Here is a 16,045-nt window from a genome sequence, read left to right as displayed (position 1 = left end):
CCAGGCTCCAAGCCCCTGTCCCGGGGCCTCCCAGCTGTTTCCCAGCACGGAGGGATGCCAGGTGCTCAGAGGTTGAGCCCTCTGCCCCTGGGAGGGCTGGGGTGCACGGCACCCAGGTCTCAGGAGCCTTGTCTTCTACTCAAGGGTGACAGAAACACTGCGTCATTTTCTATGGATGTCACAGAAAAGTCTGTGAAACACTGCTTTGCCCTCCCCATGCCATGAATGGGCTGATTCTCACACAGGATGGGGTCAGGAGAGGAATGAATGGCCGTCCAGGCCCCAGGCCACCCAGCAGCAGCAGGGTCTCGATAGGCTCAGTAGTGCAGAAGGGGTGACCATGGCAGGGGTCACTGGAGTGAGGACTAGTGATAAATGCAGCACTTACAACCCTCGTATTAATACTGTGGTGATTAATGACAGTAATCGAAGCCGTCAGTAATAACAGTCATGGTGACTACTAAGGACTCCAGCTATCTCAGTGCTGAGCACAGTGGCGGAGAGTGCTGCAGAGATCCCAGCTGTAATCCTGAGGAGTAACTTCAGCAACAGAGTAACAATAACTGTAGCAACAAGCAGAGATGACCGTCCGAAGTGGGACAACAGTCGCAGTACTGGGCGACCAACACTATGGTGACGGCACTGGTCCTACTGTACTGGTCAGTCACAGAAGCCACACTGAAGCTACGAGAATGCTGAGCACTAACAGGAGAAATGAGCAGCATACTGTGGTGGTCACAGCAGCAGCGGACAACAGGATCCCCGCTGACCAGCGGGCTCCGTGAGAAGCACGTCCCGGGCTCCTGCTAACTCGAGGTCCTACTTAACCTGCCATCACAGAAGGACCTTGAGGAGGTAGCAAGGCCCAGGGGCCGCTGCCCAGCAGTGGGGCTGTGGGGCAGCAGGAAGCCCTGGGTCTGGTCAATCCCCTCAGCAGCGCTGTTGCCTCCCACCAGCAGAGGCGCAGACGGAAGTGAGGCCTTCCAGCATCCTTCCACGGGCCTCCACCAGCGCCCACCAAGGTCAAGGCTTAGGTTCACACTGTCCCCAATACTTCCCAACAAAAACAGGCGAGATGAGGTGCCAGGAGGCTGGTCTCACTCCCCAGCACGGGCAGGGCACAGGTGGTGGGAAGGGGCTGGAAGGCACTGGTCTCTGTCCCTCCTAGGAGTGGCACCTCCCAGAGACATGGCTTCCCACAGTGGGTGCAGATGCCTCCTGGGAAATCACCTGAAGCTCGTGGACCCATGACTGTTGGTGACAGAGTCCCTTGCAGTACTTCTTGTCACAGGCCTCTGCTAAGCACCTGTCTCCTCAGGTGTCCTTTCCATAGCTCTTCACCTGAGTGTCCCTCACTGTCCCCAGAAAACAGACCGGATTCCTGCCCACAGTGCAGGCCTCCTGCCCTCTGCCTGGCCTCTCTGAGGCAGTGAGCCGCTGCCCTGAGCTTCCTGGGCTTAGCCTTTCTCCCGGCCTCTCTGGGAGGCTGACTCTGGGATGACCCGATCACGTCTGTCTGCCCAGGACTGTGAGGTTTCAGTGTGAACTAGAAAAGTCTCGGGTGAAGTGGGACGAGTTGGTCACCCTAGGCCTCAGGAAGGGTAAAGGCAAACCCAGAGAGGCAGTAAGGCCCCTGGCCCCTGTGACTCAGGGTGTCCATCACCATCATGCAGGGCATTCCCACCACCACCATCAAGTGGACACGCAGCAGGTGACAAATGAAGGGCTGAAGAGGCCACCGGAGCATGCGGACAGCTGGGTGGGGCAAGGTGGAGGGAGGAAGGCAGGGCGGTCGGGCATGGCCCCGCACACCCAGCCTGACGCCCCATTCTGAAGCAGAGGGTCTGGGGGCTCATCCCCCCAGCGGTCATCTCTGCTCCAGAACTGGCCCCAGGCATCAGCACCAAACAACCCCCCACCTGTCTCCTGTGCTCAGGGCGCTAGAAGAGACGATTACAAGGTGCACCTCTGCAGAGGGGCTGTTTACCCACGTTTCAGTGCATCTTCAGAGTCCAGCAGCTGCGTGTACACCTGAGAGCGCTCGGTGGGCAGAAGAAACCAAACCCAGGGACAGCTCCTCCCAGACTGGTCGCCCTGGGCTGCCCTTCCCTGTCCCTTACTGGCCTGTGCTTCTGGTTCCTGTGAAGGCTGCAGATGCGCTGTGCTTTGTGGGGTTCAGGACCATCTGTGGAGCAGTGCACGCCACCCCCGAGTGCGACCCTCTAGGTGAGGCGTTCCCAACGGAGGTGTGGGAACACACACGACGCTGAGCGCCCCTGAGCTAAGCGCTCAGCACTGAGAACGCTGCCAGGGTCCCTACGTGACTCTGCAGCACCAAGTAGCCCCTCTGTGCCTGGCTGTCCTCATCTAAAAAGGGTCCCCTGCAAGGGCAAGCCCCGGAGGCGCGGCACTCACCACGGCGCTGCAGGACGCCATCTCCTTGACCCGCAGCATGACCTCCTGGCTGAAGGTGGTGGGCCAGAAGACTTGGGACACCAGGCCTCTGCTGCACGCCTCCTGGGCCGTGAGCTTCCGCCCGCAGAAGAGCATCTCATTAGCCTGGAAGAGCAAAGGCAGGGGAGGCTGAGGGCCCCAGCTGTGCCGTGTCCCTGAGGGAATCTGATCTACGAGGCAGGATTTGCAGCTTGGGATCCAGCACGCGGCGCGAACTGCATGCAAACCTTAGCGTCTCTGAGCACGTTCTGAGCAGAGGGTCCACAGCTTCCATCTGGTTCTCAAAGGGAACCAGGTATTTACTGAGGCCTCACCGTCCACTACTGCTCCCCTACCAGTGGGCACCTACTGTGGACAGGGTCCACTTCAGCGCCCACACCCAGCTGTGACTGCTGTCCAGGGAGGAAAACATGATCTGAACTACACTAGGAAGGTCTTCCGGGAGGCTCCCAGCCGCAGATGACGGGAAGGCGCCCCCTCTCTGGGTTCGGGCCCCCCACCCCGGCGAGCCCAGCAGCTTCCCTGTGTGGTGGAGAGGAGCAGAGAGAGGACCAGGGGTGCTAGAATTCTCAGACCTGTCTCCCAAAGGGAAGCGCCACTTCCGAACTTTACAGCTACAAGGACCATTTAATTCCTTTACTTTTTAAAAATTAAAGCCAGTAAAGTGTTGTCATCACTTCACACCAGGGAAGAGGAGCATCTCTCCAGTGCCCACGGCTGGGCACAGGTGCCACACGGGATGGGAAAGGGAAGCAGTGGCTGCTGGGTCTTCCCGCCTCCAGACAGCGAGTGGCCCGGCACACGGGGTGTTCAGAGCTCACACAGCCTCACCGCGTGGGCTCTTCCGTTCAGCCTGGAGGCCTTGAGACCGGCCCAGCCTCAGTCCAGCTGAGGCAGATTCTGCAGGGTAACAGGGACCCCAGGTTTCTAGATCTAAGAAGCAGAGGGGGGATCCTGCCAGGACCAATGCATCTTCCCAGAAAGAGAGGCCCCAGGGAAAGGGGAGGCTTACCAGTGCCACACCCAGGATCTGGGGGAAGGTGTAGGAGGAGCAGCCGGCAGGTGTGAGGCGGATGGTGGCGTAGGGCGTCTGAAACCAGGCCTTCTCGCTGGCCCACACGATGTCACAGAGAGGCAGAATGGAGGCACCCAGGCCCAGGGCCGGCCCGTTGATGGCCACCACAATAGGCTTCTTAAACTGAATAAAGGCCTTCACAAAGTCCCTGGAGGAGAAAGAAGACCCTCTTTAACAGGTAGCCTCAGCGTGCTAAGCCCCTGTGGACACCCCTCATTCCCCCAGGTGGGCGATGCAGAGGTGGGCGGAAGTCAGGCCTCACTTCCCTGGGTACCGAGCACTGATATGGTGGCTCTGTGTCCCAGCTGGCCAGGTCATGTGCACCGTCCCAACACTGCTCACCGTCCCACCACTTTCCAGGCTCGAGAGCTGCGTCCTGGACAGGGAACGATACAGACACCGGAGACAGGGACAAAGTCGTACATGTTGAGGAAGAGAGCGGAATGCTATGGTCTGAAACCAGAAGCAGAGCCAGAGCCGAAAGGAGGGTTTAAGAGACAAATCCCGACACAAAGAGAGAAAGAATGTCCGCGTATCCCTGGGGGATACGGGGTGGCTTTGAGGGGCAGAGATCCCCTGCTCTTACAGGAAGCCCACTCTGGCCCAGTGAGCACCTGGGCCATGCTGAGGAGGGAATTCAAGCTTCAAAGGTGGGTATGGGTGGGCTGATGACGTCTAAGATTGTGTTGGATCCCATGACGTCCGATTCTGCAACACCTGCAGGGAGGCAGAGCCACCAAGGATGGTCCCATCATGCTAATGAGGGTCTACGCACCACAGGGTGACTCTAACACAACTGTGCAAGGATGCTGGGCTCCCTGCAGGCCTCAGGCTTCTGGACAGTGAGCACAGGGCGAGGCAGTATCCCCTTTCCCTGCGCCTCTGCACTGAGCAAGGTTACAGCGCACATCTTTACCGCCCACGCAGAGCCACCAGGAGTGACCTCTTCTTCCTCTGCCTTAGAGTGCTTTTTGCCTTCCCTTAGTTGCTATGTAAGATCTATAGAATGTTAATATTCATCTGGATGTGGAGGAAAGATCTGCAATGTCTAGTAAAGCCAGCTTTCCCCATTGTTCTCAGATGGAAGAATGGAACCTATCAAGAATAAAATCCAGTGCTCACGACTGTGGTCTGCCTTGGCTTACCTCTCTTACACAGCTCCTTACCCTGCTCACTATGCCTGAGTCACAAAGACCTCCAAGAGGCCTTAGAAATACCGTTATCACAATTTGCAACTACCTGACTGATTATCTGCTTGCTCTCCTTGGAATCCTCCTTCCCTTTAGCTCCTTAAGGACACCCACAGGTCTGCCTGGGCCACTGCTGGGTTTCCATCCGTATTGAAATCCATGCCCTGTGAACAGCTGTTGAAGTCTCCGAGAAGGACAGCAAGGCCTGCAGCGTTGGCCATGACAGGCTGACTCTCCACCAAATCCAACCCCACTTTCTTCTTTCTGGGTCTGCTGGTAGAACACGTTCCCCAGCCTCCCTGGCAGCTGGCTGTGGCTAACAGAGTGTGAGCAGAAACCACTTCCAAGTGTTCACAGTCTCCCACCACACAGTCCTCCGAGCCCTGTCACCTAAATGAGCATGTGGTCTGGGAAGACAGTAGAGGAGCCACAGGATGGAGGGTCTGGATTCCTCAGTCATCTTTTGGACGATAGCCAGAAGATGATCAGTAACATCTGTTTCAGGTTTATATAACCAAGAAGTAAATTTCTATCACAGTTGAGTCATTAGATCTATTTGGGGTTTACTTGTTATAGCAGCCAATACTTAACTAATACATAGGTGAAGCTAATTTAGCCCTTCTCAACTGCTACTGCTCCTCCCTGCGACTCATATCAAGAGATGTGGGTATCCCACTGACATGCTGGTGTCAGAGTCCACTGTGAGAAGACTATATCCTGCTGGGACTAGGGCTGTCTTATGGCCTACATGAGTCAGCAGAAAAGCACGCAGCTTTGTCCCAGGCTTGAGGCACCAAATGGCCTGAGATGATGGAGTCACCTCAGTCACTGCTGGTCTCATGCAGGTGACCCTAAAAGACACTCCTACAAAGAGCGAGTCCTGGCACCACGATCCTGACAACCGACTCCTGGCTTCGTTTTCTGACCGCACAGTTAGCTTCAGGTCATGTCGCCGGCTTGCTTTTTACCAGTGCAATCTGGAGTCTGCAGGGGCCATGGGGCCTCTTTGGGGACCCTTGCATCCCCAGGTTTTGGTGATTTTCATCAGACATCTCGTTCCTGTGCAATACAATTTCAGAATGGTGGATCTGACTTGGGAAGGACTTTGAGACTCACTGAGCCAAGTCTTCCTCTTGATACCAAAGTCCCAGCACGACGTCCTGGGATGCACCATCCCGCCTCCAGTGACCCTTTGGTGGGCCTCCCACATGTCCATTACCTGGGCTCTGCCATCCATGCACAGTCCTTCAGAAATCGACTGCAGTTCTCACCTTCCGGAGCCTTCCCCTCAGGACTCCAGAGCGCTTTGCCTTGTGGTTTTCAACCTGAGCTCTGTGCAAGGGTACCGGGGACTGCGACGGAGGGTGCTGGGACCTAGCACGCCAGCTCCGACCCTCCGCCCCAGCCACTGCTCTTCATTCCAGACTGTCTGCCCCTCGTTTCATTTCCTCCATATAAAAACGTGATGTGAAGACGGCCCTCCCATCCTTTTTCTCTCACCTCAGGCAGCAGATCTCTATCTCAAGGGCCCCAGGGATGTAGGAGCCAGACAGCAAACAGGATATTGCATTACGGACCCGAGGCTCAGATATCTGATCTGATGGCAGGGCTGGGCTCGCAAGATGGCTTGCCGTCTCCCCAGCGTCCAGGGCCACCAGGCTGATCCCGGCCTTTACAGTTTCTTCTGCTCAGCGCAAGCCCTGCAGCTTCTGCCTGGCTAGTTGCCAGGCTGCATCCATGTGGCAGAAGGGGAAGGAATCTGAAGTTTAAAGACTTGGGGTCAAATAGCAACTCTGCCCCTTAACTGGACTTTGGACAAGGTGCTGGGTCTCCTCCAGAGCCTCAGTTTCCCCCTCTATAAAATGGCGACACCCATGCTGGGTCCTCATGAGGCTGCTCCGATGTCACCCAGAGCAACGGGCACTTCTTCTGTGACCTGCTTACCCCTCCTTTTGACCAGAGCCATGGGGGCAGCCCTATCACTGCCAGGACTCGGAGGCGAGCCGGCCAGAACCAGACCCAGACCCAGGGCACAGATGCACACGTCACCCTGAGGGGTGTCGGGAGCCCACAGTCCAGTCAGGCTCAGCACAGCTCTGAAGGCGGCTGGAAGGCCTGACAATAACAATCAGAGCTCTCCACATCCGTCCCACTGCTTGCTGAGTTTCAGGAGGTGCTCACGCAGGGAGCCTGGCTACTCTGCAGCCCAGCAGCCCAGCAGTGAGGCCCGGGCTGACGTTTTGATGACTCCCATTTTCCAGAGGAGCCGTCGGCCTTCGTGAGATGAGTGAAGAGCCTATGCCACGCCACTAGCGAGCGCCAGGATGGGCGTGAGCCCAGGCAGCTGCAGAGCACCCGCTGTGGGCGCCGCTAGCCCATGCCACCTTCCTGAACTCCACACTGGACAAGACACCACCCATTCGTGCCAAGCTCAGGGGAGGGCAGCCTCTTTCAGCATGCGTCCTGGAAGTCCACCCCCACTCTCCACAACGCGCGGGCTGTGATGTGCTGTGCCCCACTCTGGGGAGCGGGCTCTGAGGGAGCACTCTGAGGGAGCACTCTGAGGGAGCACTCTGAGGGGGAGCCCGAGACTCCTTATCTCGGGTGGGGCCGGACGTCTCCCTCTGGCCCCGGGCACTCCTCTCTTGGCGGCCACACTGGGCCTCGCCTCCTCTCCTGTGCGGCTCTCGGCCTCCTGATGCCTTGCCCTCCTTCTTCACCTTCTGCTCCCCACCACCACCTTTTCTTTCTTGTATGGGAATAAGGGTTCTTTGGTCCCTCCTTCAGTACTCTCGATCCCCGTGTAGCAACCTCCCGGCTGGCACTGCACGTCAGAGCCCGGAGGGGACTCTGCCACAGCAGGTGCGCTGCCCTGCCCCAGAGCTCGCTCAGGATCTCCTGTGGGAGCACCAGATGTCTGGGTTTGGAAATGTGCCCTCCTGCCTCTCCCTGCTCTGCAGGCAGGAACGAGGGACCCGGGGGCCACCCCCTTCCCCACCGCCACAGCCCCTGAATTAGCTTCTGCTCCCTCTGAAGCACCAGAAGAAGCCCCGCTGCTGCCTCGTGCTCTGCTGAGTGCACCTGCCGCTGTAACGGCAAGGTCCGAGTTCCACTGGACGTCCTCCCCGGAGGTGGGGCTGGACGCTTTAGCTCTCCCTGCACGTGGGGCCCTGCTCTGCCACTCCCGGGGTTACCCAGCTGGAGAAGTCAGAAGCCAGTCCGGGCCCTGGGTCCACTCCAGCTTCATATGGCTGATGTTTTTCATCCCTGTTTGCCCCTGACATCTCTCTCTCCCTAGATTCGGTTCCCAAGACTCTAGAAGGGTGTGGATGTCGCTCTCGTGACCCTGACAGGTGGAGGCTGCAGGGAACAGGAGGCAAGACCACACCCCTCAGCCTTAACAGATGGAAGACGCAGATGCAGGGACAGGCTAGGGAAATGCTACTGCTGTCACTGGTGGTGCAAAGCTGCAGGACTGGGTGAGGAGGTGGGGGCTCGGACTCCCGGGGGACCCTGTTTCGGTTCGGGTTCCATGCCCACAGTGGCACTGCTGCCAGTCCTTGTTCCCACGTGCCCTGGCACTGCCCCCCTGACCAATGAACAAGCTCTATCAGGTTCACCCCTGACTGGCCGTAGTGCCACTGTGCCTGCAGGTGCCAGAGGTTACCTGCTCACGGACCCCACCAGCAGATAAACAGGGTCCCCTTGGAGGGAGTGGCTTTAGGATACCAGAATGGAGGTCAGCATGGACCTTGCCTGAGAGGAGAGCCAGTGATGGGCATGACATTCTGAGGTGCGATGCCTCCTCAGGAGCAGCTGTCTCCCAGGGCTGCCGTCACAGCCAGGCTCCAAACCACAGAAACCATTCTCCCCTCCTTCTGGAGACCAGAGTCCCAAGCCCGGGTGGGTGGGCTGGCTCCATCTGGGCCCAGGGAAGCCTCTGCTCCAGGCCCCTCTCAGGCCATCCTGGAGTTCCTGGGCTGGTGGCTGCTCCCTCCAGCCTCCGTTTTTGGGTCACATTCCACCTCCTCATCCTGTCTCCTTTCCTCTCCTAAGGGCACTTCTCTTTGGGTTTGAAGTCCACGCTTCCAGGATGATCTCATCTCAGAATTCTGAACTTCTGCAATGACCCAGTTTGCAAGTAAAGCCACATTTGCAGGTTCCGGGATTAGGACGTGGGTGCGTATTTTGGGGGCTGCATGAGGTTTGCATGCTAATGAGTGGTGTGCGTGGAGAGGAAGCCAGGGGCAAGGTTGTGCAGGTGCACCCTGGCATCTGAAGATCCAGCGGGTGTTTCAACAACATTCGCAGACGAAGAATAGCGAGGCTGGAGTGGGGTTTTTGGCCCCATTGAGGTGGGAAGCATCATGAGGAAGCTGCTGGTCCCCTCAACTCATGAAAAGTCAGTCCCGAGTCCCTGCAGAGAACACACTGCCACATGGCCAGGGCCAGGCTGTGCCTTGCAGGCCTGAGAGCAGCACAGAACCCGCGTCCAGTCTTCTCCTGCCCCCCTGGAAAGCATTCTGCAACAAGAAGCATGTGGGTGTTCTGGAGCAGGGGCACCAGCAGATGCTCCCCAAAGAAAATCTCAGGGAAACCACGCCTGCCCCCACCCCACCACTGCCAGACCTTGGCACCCGCCCATGCCCCACGCAGACTCAGCGCTTGCGCACACTGGGGCTCTCCAGCTTCTTTGGAGACTGGTGGAGACATTTTGAATTATCCTGAGGGCGTGGCCACCATCACTGGAGGGGCGGCTCCCTTCCTGAGACACCCGCAGGAGACTGGAGGCCCTTTGACAGGTACCACACTCACATTGAATACTGAGGACTGGGAGGTTTGAGTGGTGGAGGGCTGTGAACCATAAATTTTTAAAAATTTTTTAATTTTTAATTTCTTATTTTTTTCTCACTCTATTTTCCTATTCCCTTGGAGTCTCTTTCTCCCTTTTTTCATGCTAAAGACCAACTTCTTTTGATTCCACTCTCTTCCCTTGGTCAGGTACCTTTATTTGCTCAATTCTTTTCCCATTAACAGTTATGTCTTACACCTCTCCCCATCTTTGTCCACCACTAGAAGTTGTAGAGCTTACTGCAAGCCTGTTGGCTATACTGTAGATAATAATCGAACTCATTCTTATTACAATACTGTTGAAGTCTTTATAGGGGCTATCTGGTTCAGGGCTGCATATTATTTGTATTGGGTGCTGCTAATATTGATCTCCCCCTCAAAGAACAGGTACTGGAAACCTGCAGGGTCACAATAAGTCCACAGGGGGGAAAGCTGCAGTACCTCAGATCTTCACTACTAGAGGGGAATATACAGAAAAAATATGAAAAATAGGGGAAGAAAGTGTCCCTAACAAACTAAGATGCTATTTTGATAGAATCCAATGACAGCATGGCAGAAGAAATGACAGAAAAAGAGTATCTGCATAATTAAAATGATCCATGAAGCAAAAGATGAGCTAAGAGAGCAAATGCAGGCAATGCATGATCACTCCAATAAACAGTTAAAAGAGCAAATGCAGGAAGCAAAAGAGCACTTCAATAAAGAGATAGATATTCTGAAAAAAAAAAAAACCCAGAAATACTTGAAATGAAAGAAACAATAAAACAAATTAAAAACTCAAAAGAAAGTACCACCAACAGAATAGATCTCATGGAAGACAGAATCTCAGACAATGAAGACAAAATATTTAATCTTGAAAATAAAGTTGACCAAACTGAGAGGGTGGTAAGAAATCATGAATGGAACCTCCAAGAACTATGGGACATCATGAAAAGACCAAATTTAAGAATTATTGGGATTAAGGAAGGCACAGAGATACAAACTAAAGGAATGAACAACCTATTCAATGAAATAATATCAGAAAATTTCCCAAACCTGAAAAATGAGATGGAAAACAAATACAAGAGAACACCAGGTGCACAAAATTACTGATCCACACAAGACACATTATAATGAAAATACCTCACATACAAGATAAAGAGAGGATTTTTAAAGGCTGCAAGAGAAAAGCATCAGATTACTTATAAGGGGAAAACAATAAGGATATTAGCAGATTTCTCAGCCCTGAAAGGAAGAAGGGCCTGGAACAATATATTTCAAGTTTTGCCAACCAAGAATCCTATGCCCAGCAAAACTAACCCTCAGATTTGATGATGAAATAAAATCTTTCCATGATAAACAAAAGTTAAAAGAATTTACAAATAGAAAGCCTGCACTACAGAACATTCTCAGCAAAATATTTCATGAGGAGGAAGTGAAAAGCAATAATACAAGTCAGCAAAGGGAGGAACTACCCTAAAGGTAAAACCAGTCAAAGGAGAAACCAATTCAAGTTAAAAACCAAAAATAAGCCAAAAATGACCAGGAATACAAATCATATCTCAATAACCCTGAATATTAATGGCCTAAATTCATTTATCAAAAAACACAGACTGGCAGATTGGATTAAAAAGAAAGACCCAACAATATGCTGCCTGCAAGAGATTCATCTCATAGAAAAAGACATCCACAGACTAAAGGTGAAAGGATGGGGAAAAACATTCCACACGCATGGACCCAGTAAAAAAGCGGGGGTCTCCATCCTCATATCAGATAAAGTGGACTTCAAACCTAAGTTAGTCAGAAGGGATAAAGAAGGACATTTAATACTGCTTAAGGGAAGCATAAAACAGTAAGACATAACAATTTTAAATATGTATGCCCCAAACAATGGAGCACCTCAATTTTAAGAATCAAATAGACCAAAACACAATAATAGGGGGTGACTTTAACATACCACTCTCACCACTGGATAGATCCTCCAAATAAAAACTGAACAAAGAAACAATAGAACTAAATAATACAATCAATGGTATAGAGTTAACAGACATGTATGGAATATTTCATCCATCATTGAGCAAATATACTTTCTTCTCAGGAGCCCACGGATCCTTCTCCAAAATAGACCATATGCTATGCCACAAAGAAGCCATTAGTAAATACAAAAAAATAGAGATACTACCTTGCATTCTATCACACCATAATGGAATACAATTAGAAATCAATGATAAAATAAGAAACAAAAACTACTCCTACACCTGGAGACTAAATCATATGCTATTGAGTGATGCAATGATAACAGAAGACATCAGAGAGGAAATAAAAAAAATTCTTAGAGGTAAATGAGAACAATGACACAACATATCAAAGTCTCTGGGACACTCTGAAAGCAGTACTAAGAGGAAGTTCAATACATTGAGCTCATACATTAAAAAAATAAAAAGTCAACACTAAATGACCTAACATTACATCTCAAAGCCCAAGAAAAAGAAGAACAGATCAACACCAAAAATAGAAGACAGAAAATAACCAAAATCAGAGCTGAAATCAATGAATTTGAAACAAGAGAAACAATTCAAAGAATTGACAAAACAAAAAGTTGGTTCTTTGAAAAAGTAAACAAAATTGATAAACTCTTAGCCACACTCACAAAGAGGAGAGAGAAAATTCAAATGACTAGAATTTGTGATGAAAAAGGAAAGATCACGACAGACACCACTGAAATACAACATAATGAGAAGATACTTTGAAAATCTATACTCCAACAAAAGAGAAAATATCGAAGACACTGACAAATTTTTAGAGACATATGATCCTCCCAAACTGAATCAAGACATACACAATCTAAACAGATCAATTTCAAGCACCAAAATAGAAGAAGCCATCAAAAACCTACCAACCAAGAAAAGCCCAGGACAAGATGGATTCTCAGTCGAATTCTACAAGATTTTTAAAGAAGAACTAATACCAATACTCCTCAAAGTATTCTAGGAAATAGAAAAGGAGGGAACCCTTCCGAACTCATTCTATGAAGCTAGTATCACTCTGATACCAAAACCAGACAAAGATGCATCAAGGAAAGAAAACTTAGACCAATATCCCCAATGAACACAGATGCAAAAATCTTTAACAAAATTCTGGCAAAACATATACAAAAACATATTAAAAAGATAGTACACCACGATCAAGTGTGGCTTATCCCAGGGATGCAAGGTTGGTTCAATATCCAGAAATCAGTAAGTGTAATTCATCACATCAATAGACCTTTTTTTTTTTCAACAGATAAAGCTTGTTTTTATTTCAAGGGCTGATCTATGTGATCACTGAGACCACTCTGTACAGACACAAGAGGGGAGCTTTATTTCTTGGCCTCTTCCTCCTTGGACAGAGTCTTGATGATCTTTTCCTTCTTGGCCTGCAGGCGCTCCTCATGGCGCTTGCGTGCCTCCTTGGTCTTAGATCTGCGGCCCGCAGCCTGGTCAGCCAGGAGCTTCTTGCAGGCCTTATGTGCCTTCAACTTGTGGATGTGTTCCGTGAGAATCTGCTTGTTTTTGAACACATTCCTCTTTACCTTCCAGTAGAGGCTGTGATATATGTGACGGTTAATCTTCTTCACAGCCTACACAGAATCCACATCCTCCTCATCTAGGTTACCTTCTCCGGCATTCAAGCATTAGCTATAACCTTTCGCTTACCTATGCCCGTATACCTGCCCTTCTGGCGAGTCAATGTATTTTTCCGACATCAACCCCAAGAATGGACAGTCACTGGTTTGTGGATGATCAGCCCATCTTTGATCAGCTTCTGGTTCTGCTGATGAGAGTTAGCATTGGCGATTTCATTGGTGTCATTGGGATCTGACCAGACCTTCTTTTTCCCACAGTGAAGGACACTGGAGGCTAGCCTCTTCTGAAGCCTGGGTGTGCTCATGGCTGCAGCTGCAGCAGCAAAAGGGATCAATAGACTTTAAGTTAAGAATCATATGATAATTTCAATAGATGTTGAGAAAGTGTTTGATAAAATGCAGCACCCACTTCATGCTTAGAAAAAGTAGGGATAGTAGGAACATACCTCAACATTGTAAAGGTTTTCAATGTTAAGCCCCACGGCCAACATCATTCTTAAGGGAGAAAAACTGCAAGCATTCCCCCCCAAAAAACTGGAACAAGACAGGGATGCCCTCTTTTACCACTTCTATTCAACACTGTCCTTGAAATACTAGCCAGAGCAATCAGACAGACTAAAGAAATTAAAGGGATACGAATAGGAAAAGAGGAACTCAAGCTGTCACTATTTGCCGATGACATGATTCTATATTTACAGGATCCAAAAAATTCCACCAAAACCTTCTAGAACTAATAAATGAATTTAGCAAAGTAGCAGGATATAAAAATCAATATGCATATATCTAATGCATTTCTATTCATTAGTGATAAATCCTCTGAAAGAGAAATTAGGAAAACCACTCCATTCACAATAGCCTCAAAAATATCATACTTGGGAATCAATCTAAGAAAAGAGGTGAAAGACTTCTACAATGAAAACTATGGAACACTAAAGAAAGAAATTGAAGAAAACTGTAGACGATGGAAAGATCTCCCATGTTCTTGGAGAGGCAGAATTAATATTGTCAAAATGGCCATTCTATCAAAGGTGCTATACAGATTCAGTGCAATTTCAATTAAAATCCCAATGACATTCCTCATAGAGAGAAAGCAATCATGAACTTCATCTGGAAGAATAAGGGACCTCGAATAGCCTAAACAATCCTGAGCAGGAAAAGTGAAGCAGGAGGTATCACAATACCAGACCTTAAAGTATACTACAGAGCAATAGTAACAAAAATAGCATGGTATTGGCACCAAAATAGACAGGCAGACCAATGGTACAGAATAGAAGACACAGAGACAAACCCACATAAGTACAGTTACCTCATACTAGACAAAGGAGCCAAAAACATACAATGGAGAAAAGCTAGCCTGTTCAACAAATAGTGCTGGGAAAACTGGAAATTCTTATGCAGTAAAATGAAATTAAACCCCTATCTCTCACCCTACACAAAACTCAACTCAAAATAGATCAAGGACTTAGGAATTAGACCAGAGACCCTGAACCAAAGAGAAGACAAAGTAGGCCCGAATCTTCATCATGTTGACTTAGGATCAGACTTCCTTAACAAGACTCCCAAAGCACAAGAAATCAAATCAAGAATCAATAATTGGGATGGATTCAAACTAAAAAGCTTTTTCTCAGCAAAGGATACAATCAATAATGTGGAAAGAGAGACTACAGAGTGGGAGAAAATCTTTTTCACACGCACTTCAGATAGAGCACTAATCTCCAAAATTTATAAAGAACTTACAAAACTATACACCAAAAATACAAAGAACCCAATCAATAAATGAGCCAAGGAACTGGACAGACACTTTGCAAAAGAAGATATACAGGTGATTAATAAATATATGAAAAAGTGTTCAACATCTCTAGTAATTAGAGAAATGCAAATTAAAACAACTCTAAGATTTCATCTTACTCCAATTAGAATGGCTATCATCAAGAACACAAACAAAAATAGATGTTGGTGAGGATGTGGGGAAAAAGGCACACTTTTACATTGCTGGTGGAGTTGCAAATTGGTGCAGCCACTCTGGAAAGCAGTATGGAGATTCCTCAGAAAATTTGGAATGGTCCCATCTTTTGACCCAGTTATCCCACTCCTCAATTTATACCCAAAGGACTTAAAATTAGCATACTATAGTAACACAGTCACATCAATGTTTATAGCAGCTCAATTCACAATGGCTAGATTGTGGAACCAACCTAGATGCCCTTCAACAGATGAATGAATAAAGAAACTGTGATATATACACAATAGAATATTATTCAGTCATAAATAAGAATAAAATTATGGTATTTGTAGATAAAAGAATGGATTTGGAGACTGTCATCCTAAGTGAAATAAGCCAATCCCAAAAACACCAAAGGCTGAATGTTTTCCCTGATAAGTGGATGATGACATATAATGGGGGTAGGGGGCTCGGGGGTGAGAGAAGAATGGAGGAATTTAGGATTACGTAGAAGGAAATGAGAGGGAGGGAGTATGAAAGATGGTGGGATGAGACAGACATCATTACCCTATGTACACGTATGACTACATGAATGGTATGAATCTACATCGTGCACAACTATAGAAACGAAATGATGTACCCCATTTGTGTACAATGAATCAAAATGCAGTCTGTAAAAAAAAAAAAAAAAAAAACCAAAGAAAAGAAAAAAAAAGAAAAACTCAGGAACACACACACACAAATACTCCAGAGTCGCCTGCTGGAGAGCTGCCTTCCTCAAAGCCCCCGTGGCCACGTGGGAATTAGCCTGTGTGATGTGGCCAGAGCACTGTGAGACAGGAGATTGGAAGATCCCGACATGCAGCCTAAGGCTCTGGGACACCAGGTGAAATAAGTGTTCCTTCTCAAGAGACCAGGGGACATTACTA

The 16,045-nt window shown here is 49.5% G+C and overlaps 1 protein-coding gene and 1 pseudogene across 1 annotated transcript in view; both read right to left on the bottom strand.

Moving 5' to 3' along the window:
* The window catches only part of Cdyl2 (chromodomain Y like 2), a 162,787-nt gene that overhangs the window by 6,075 nt on the left and 140,667 nt on the right, over nt 1-16,045 (bottom strand). The window contains exons 7-8 of the mRNA XM_047528958.1: nt 3,467-3,677; nt 2,416-2,559 (exon numbers count right to left, since the gene is read on the bottom strand). Coding sequence (XP_047384914.1) covers nt 2,416-2,559; nt 3,467-3,677 — 355 coding nt within the window. The remainder of the gene's footprint in view (nt 1-2,415; nt 2,560-3,466; nt 3,678-16,045) is intronic.
* LOC124967259 (60S ribosomal protein L19-like) lies at nt 12,908-13,479 on the bottom strand (annotated as a pseudogene).

This window comes from Sciurus carolinensis, chromosome 16 (genome assembly GCF_902686445.1).
Source record: "Sciurus carolinensis chromosome 16, mSciCar1.2, whole genome shotgun sequence".
NCBI classification, from domain to species: Eukaryota; Metazoa; Chordata; class Mammalia; order Rodentia; family Sciuridae; genus Sciurus; species Sciurus carolinensis.
This window is presented reverse-complemented; position numbering and strand designations above follow the sequence as displayed.